We start from the raw sequence: 6,981 nt of genomic DNA on the forward strand, positions 1-6,981 counted from the left end.
CAATGAGCGCCTCATCGGGGATGCCCAATGTTCACCAGCCGTTGCGAAGGGGGCCGCCTGGCTGCAGCTGCAAAGTCCGACCAGAAAATATTGAATCCCAAGAAAAATTTCACATCGTGCGCTAAACCTAGTGTTTGCTAGTCCAAAGTTGTACTAAAAACCATAAGATCAATAAAGATACCTTTTAGTTGAAATTATACTTCTCCAAGTTTTTCTTAAAAGATCATATTCACCCAAAGGATATAGAACTTGAGAAGAATGGATACCATGCTTCTCTCAAGTATTTGAATAGATTAGGATATTATCCAAATAATTAAGCATGGTGAATATTTATAGGAAGTCCTTAGAAAGTCATTGGCACATTCATGAGTTTGAAAGGCATAATGGAATACTCAAGATATTTGTATTGAGTAGTGATAAGCCATCTTTTGTTGATATTTAGGAAATAGAGACAAGGTTTTATGCACCTTGAAAAGGTTCTACACAATGAGTATTTTATATCAAATCACAAGAGATTGAATCGAGAATGTGAGATATTGATAGTCACCAAATTCTCATCAACATATCCTTGAAGAATCTGATGGCGTCAAATAATAAATGATAAGGACGATGCTCCCGAAGAGTATTACCACCACCTTATCAAAGACATTTGCAATATCTAGATAGTTTGTTGATAGTAGGGACTATTGAGTTTTGTGGGTTGGGAGATGGGGTTTGCGAATGGGGCAAATACAAACATTTTCCTCTTTTCATGACATTTGTAGAGAAATTGTTGAGATATGATGGGGCTTTGAATCTGGTTCAATATTAATAATGGACTCCCAAGTGTTGCATGATTATTACAGGAATCCTTAATTTCCCAATTTCTCAACACAATGCTAAGTGGCCCCCACCATCAATGATTTGGAAATATTTGAGAAAGACCACTTGATGGTTGTGGTCGAAACTACATGTCCCTAGTTTGGCACAAAGCCCCCAAGTTCTTTTGCAATGGTTAGCGAGCTTTCGACGGGCATGGATAATAGATATGAATGAATGAATGATGCTCCTCTTTTGGGTGGTTCCCTGAATGGATAGCGGTTGGTGTCCCCAACCAAAATAAGGTAAAGTGAAGGATGTTGGACGATGATGGCCCTTAATCTTCTTCTTCCGGAAAAGAAAACCGAGAGGTGCCCATGCGCAGCAGGCAGGCGGCCAATAACAAGCTATATGTATGTATGTATGTATGCATGTATTCAATCCCATCCCATCCCATCCATCCGTATACATATGTATGACCAACCAAACCAGAAAAACATCATGCGCCTAAATTCTAATTATTATGTATACATATGTATGTATGTGTATGTTTCTACATACACATACATACATATGTAATTGATTTAGGTCTACCACACACACACACACACACACACACACACACACACACACACACACTCACACTCACACTCACTCACTCTCTCTCTCTCTCTCTCTCTCTCTCTCTCTCACTCACACTCACTCTCTCCATGTCTCGTTCTCTCTCCCAGTCATAGGCAGAACCAGAAGAGGAAGGCCATCGCCATCACTTTCTTCTTCTTCTTCGTAGCAGTAGCTAGCAAAAAGATTACTAATGGAGAACATCAAGCCTGGTACTGGGCGTGCCAACATCTCCACCATCATCCCTGGATGGTTCTCAGAAATCAGTCCAATGTGGCCAGGTATACTAATGCAATTCAATTCCCCTTCCCCTTTCTTCTCCACCCTCGTTTCTCTATGGATTTCTTCTTCTTCTTCTTCTTCTTCAGAAGCATTAACTATGGTTTCCTTACTCTAGTTCTGCACAAGGATAATCCACGTCTTCCTTTACTTCGTGCATTTCATACGACAGATGCATCTGTCTATGGCTTCCGTGTTCTCCTCGATTGGATTCCTTTCTTTTTCTTCTCCTTCTCGATACCTAGAAGCTTTCTTTCCCAAGCTATTAACACCACCGAATCATAGCTTATTGGCTTTCTTTCCCTAGTTCTCGATACTGCACAATCATAATCTACTGGCTTTCTTTCCCCAGTATCTCGATACGACAGAATCACAGCCTATTGGTTTTGTTCAGCTTCGTTTCCCTTAGAAAATGCACAGGCAAGTGCCCTGGTTGTAGGGAGAAGCAAACAAATTTCTCACTCTGAACTTCGTCGCATATATTCTCTTTCACAGAAGTGTGTTAAAAAATACACGTTTGCCTCAGAAAAACGCACAGACAAGTACTCTGGTTGTAGGTAAAAGGGAAGCTAATTCTGCATCTTTGAACTTTGTCCAGAATTTCTAAACAGTTTTTCCTTCGGAATCTACTGATACTCTGGTATGTAGAGACTGGGTGCAGAATTTGAATTCAGGAAAATTGTAAGAATCCGAGCAACCGTTTTTTATGGCCTTTCCTGCAGCTCTTTCTGAATATCTCTCTGTGCTTCGTGAGCTTGATGGAATATGCATCTCAAAATCCTAGCTCAGTTCCTCAGCTTTGTTGATAGATGTCCATGTCATTCTTAAGCTTGATATTGTGAGATGTTTTGTGCAGGGAATAGCTCTCTGAATGTTATGTTTTTGAAGTTCGGTATCGTAACTCTTCATGATTTTGGGCGAGAATATTATACATGGTTGAAATATGAGCTCAGCATTATAACTTTTGTCGATATAAGTTCCATATGGATATATTTCGTGTGCTAAAATAAGTTATTGTAACGGCGTATGGCATTCAAAATTTGTTTTTTCTCTATCACCTCATGAAAAGAACTTCTTTATGCATTCTTTAGAGTTTTTATACCTTTTCTCTGCTGATCTGTCGCTTCAAACTGCAGGAGAAGCTCATTCCTTGCAGGTGGAGAAGGTTTTATTTGAAGCAAAATCTGACTTCCAAGATGTTCTTGTCTTCCAGGTTTTGGTTTCTTACTTGGATTATGACGTTGACGTTAGAATTGGTCTTACCCTTTAAAGTTTCCTAATTACTGTTTTCTTTGCTTCAGTCTGCAACCTATGGCAAGGTTCTTGTTTTAGATGGTGTCATTCAGCTGACTGAGAGAGATGAATGTGCTTATCAAGAGATGATAACTCATCTACCACTTTGTTCTATTTCGAATCCTAAAAAGGTCTAAAACATTCTCCTTAGTCTATATGATGATGGCTTCTCTTAAACTAATGAGCTATTTGCCTCTATTATATTTTTGTAAAGGTCTCTCTGAGGATCTTAAAATTTTTTTCTTTCTGTTGTATGTTACAAAATGTTTCTCTGAAACACAAAGTTCTGCAGGTCCTTGTAATAGGTGGAGGTGATGGAGGTGTTCTGAGAGAGGTGGCGAGACATAAGTCTGTGGACCAAATTGATATATGTGAAATTGATAAGATGGTAGTTGATGTAAGTAAACTTCCTTGGTTCTGATTCCTGAAACGGTATGTTTGTATGTGAATTGTGATAATCTGCCTTTGCTGCATTATATTCATGGTTCTCCCTAAACATTTGTTTTCTTTCAAAGTATTTTAGCAAAGCTAGCTATTGTTACCCATCCCGTGCTGTAGTAGTTATTGTGGTGATTTTCTTTTGCATAACTCTAATTTGTGTAGCATATCAAGCAATATCACTGAAAGATGTCAAATTCTTCACATTGGGAAAAAAGCCAAATTCCAGAAAAGACCTGAGAAAAGTGAATTTCAAACACAAGCCTGACACCATATCAATTAATTCTCCATAATTGTCTTAGAAATAACGGGAAATGGTGATTGTATATGAGGTGTCTTTACATACTAGAAGGGTCATTATATTAGACGTGATTTTATATTTAAAAGAGTTCTTAGTATAGGTTAAACATTCCTATAACTATAGTTGGAATGTGGACCAGATTCCTCATCTGAGCGTTAAGAGGCCAAGGTTGTGTGGGTATGTGATTATTGTTTGCTAAAATTATAAGGATATGGTTTTCATCCCACATTTTGAAAAGTATAGTTGACATATCTCAATTTTTATTTCATATACAAAGTCAAAAATATTTTTTTCCCCTAACCTCAGTGTAGAATCTGAGTACACATCTCTCTTACTCTCTCTCTCTCTCTCTTGATTAGGAAGTGAGATGCAACCGTTTGACCTTATCTAAATGAAAAATGCAATCGATGGTCAAAACAGATTTCATCATGGATTGACAAGTTTGGTTAGGCAGATTGGCAAGAAGATCCTAAACCCTAAACCCATCATGAATTGACAAGTTTGGTTAGATAGATTGTCATGATCAAATTGGTTTCACCATGGATTCAATACTATAATAGCATGAGATATTGCGAATTTAATCTTGTGATTAAACTGATGTCGAGTACTCTGATTATTCCGTTAACAATGAGTAATCAATCATTGATTAGAGGGGATTGATTTTATTTTTCTAATCCCTATTCTGAGATCAAGCAATTTCTTTTGCTCCAGTCATGTGAAAAAGTAAAATGGATCATATTTGTTAAATCTGAAAATGTGATAACCTTAGATAGCTCTATGCCTATTATCCTTACACCCTGCACCTATAAGAACCGTGTTGGAATTCCATGCTTGAGTCTTGCATATTGTCACTAGCCTAATCTTCCATGCTGAGGTTTTTGCAATTCTTATGTCAGGTGGCCAAAGAGTATTTTCCTGATGTTGCAGTCGGCTATGATGATCCAAGAGTCAAACTTTTTGTTGGGGATGGTAAAACTGCAAATATTGATTGCCACAAGTTACTATTAATTTCTGTACAAGTCAAAATATATGCTAGCTTTGGACTTCTCTGTGGATATTATACACATTCATTCTACTACCATTGACTACTAAGTGCTACTAAATTGTTATGCAAACCTTAGGTGCTGCCTTTCTCAAAGAAGTACCTGAAGGATTCTATGATGCAGTAATTGTAGATTCCTCAGATCCTGTAGGTGAGTTTTGGTTACTATATACCAATCTAGAAGTATATAGTACTAAATATACTGAATGTTTCTGTTTTGGTATACCATACTCTTAGAACTAAAAGTGTATCCTTGTCACTAATGGTTATTATGTACCATACCATTGTAATAAACGTTCATATTAATGTACTCTGTGGGAATTCCAAGGGTTCTCAAATACAAGTTAAACGATTTTTCTTGATGTTAATATTGTACATGCAGGCCCTGCTCAGCAACTGTTTGAGAAACCCTTTTATCAGTCGTTGGCGAGAGCCCTCCGCCCAGGAGGAGTTATGTGTACCCAAGCTGAGAGTCTATGGCTACATCTTCATATTATTCAAGATATATTCTCAGCTTGTCAACAAACATTCAAAGGATCAGTAAACTATGCATGGACAAGTGTGCCAACATATCCTAGGTATCTGTAAGAGATCATCTACCTAGAAATACAGGGAATATATTTCCTGAACGTCCTTATTGAACCAATAAAGAGTGAAAAGTGTGTGAATTGACCATATAATTGTTCGAGTGAAGGTTGACCTCTGGGATTTTGGGAGCATAAATTTTGGGGCATTTCAGAGTTTTTTGCTAAAATAAAACTGAGAGAAATTGATGTTGTTTTTCTTTGCTTCTGTTTATGTGCCAGTGGTGTAATTGGATTCATGTTATGTTCCACCGAAGGCCCCAAAGTTGAGTTTAAGAAGCCAGTGAATCCAATTGAGAAGATAGAAGCTGAAGTTGATGGCTCAGCTGTGGACAACAAACAAAGACCGCTGAAGTTCTACAACTCTGAGGTGTGATGCTTATCTTGAACTATTGAAATACATCGGGATGGGTAAAGCTAGGGTTGAAGATATTGGGATGATCATGCATTAGTTAACAATGCAAGTGGGAAAGAAGTTAGGATTCCCAGTTGTGTTTATTCATAATTAGTTCTTATGTAGAGAACTGGGGTGGTACATATAGAGATATTTAGCTGCAAATAATGAGCAATACAAAGTACTGTACTATTGAATAATCCGAAACTACAACGAGAAAATGAGAGAGATGAATCAAGCAATGCAAAATAACGTGAGCAGAGAAATATAGATGTGACTAATGCTCTAGATATGGGCACTATATTTGAGTGTCCATCTATATTGTTTTATTGTATCTTTCTGAAGGTGAGAGATTTGCCCAGTTAAGCCTTTCATTCTCTACATATAGTACGGATTCAGGTTATGACTTTTCATTCAAGGGCTAGTAATTATTCTTGTACACTTTTGCATGTGCATGGGTATTCTGTTTATGCTGGGTTTTACTCATAGGTATACTAGCATTTTTGCTTGTATATTCTCTTAAGTTTGGTTCCACACAGAGTATATGTGCCAGCATTTCACAATACAATGATGGTAAAGAATTATGTAACTCTGGGATATGTTATTTTACTATGGAATATATCTAGACTATTATTCGTAAGGAAACTTAAAACTAATTTAGATAAGCTCACAATCTGGAGTTTGTTCTACAGATGCACTCTGCAGCATTTTGCATCCCACAATTTGCACGGAAAGCACTGTATCGCTTCTTGGACCAGTAAGTAGATATGAAGAGAAAATCTACAATTTTTATTATTTAACAGAATTTTGCAATGTGGCATCCGTCATTGTGATCAACATCTTCTTTTCTTCGATTCTAGTTATATTACTCTTTTTTTTTGATAGATTCAAGTTTTACATGCTTGCATTATAAAAAGCAGTATTTTTGTAGTTTAATTTGTGCATCTTTGCACTATACACCTCTGATCAACTTATGTTCAATTTTTCTTTTTACTTTCATTGGAATAAAATTTTTGATTAAAACTTGCTTTCGAAAACGTAGTCACATGGAAATATATTTTACTTTTCTTAGAATCCTGGTTTTGTTTCATGTGCTGTTATAGGATGGTTACAGTATATAAGTAACCCTGATTGTTTGTAATGTATAACTAGAATGAATGTGTTAAAAAATGTAATGTAACGAAAGCCATTAAAAGGATTTACAAAAGTAGTGTTAGTCTTTCATGTAAAG

The 6,981-nt window shown here is 36.8% G+C and overlaps 1 protein-coding gene across 1 annotated transcript; it reads left to right on the forward strand.

Annotated features, from left to right (window-relative positions):
- The first annotated feature begins 1,566 nt into the window (after window positions 1–1,566).
- On the forward strand, window positions 1,567–6,773 carry LOC147860176 (spermidine synthase 2-like). Its single transcript, XM_087324491.1, has 9 exons — window positions 1,567–1,700; window positions 2,835–2,911; window positions 3,000–3,122; window positions 3,284–3,388; window positions 4,627–4,699; window positions 4,852–4,923; window positions 5,155–5,350; window positions 5,579–5,726; window positions 6,443–6,773. Exons 1-9 carry the CDS (start codon window positions 1,613–1,615, stop codon window positions 6,509–6,511), a joined length of 951 nt encoding a protein of 316 aa, XP_087180617.1. The 5' UTR covers window positions 1,567–1,612; the 3' UTR covers window positions 6,512–6,773.
- The last annotated feature ends 208 nt before the right edge of the window (window positions 6,774–6,981 follow it).

The sequence above is a fragment of the Azolla caroliniana genome, unplaced genomic scaffold (assembly GCF_043228905.1).
Source record: "Azolla caroliniana isolate FFs.n. ecotype wild unplaced genomic scaffold, voAzoCaro1.0.p SCAF_9, whole genome shotgun sequence".
Taxonomy (NCBI): domain Eukaryota; kingdom Viridiplantae; phylum Streptophyta; class Polypodiopsida; order Salviniales; family Salviniaceae; genus Azolla; species Azolla caroliniana.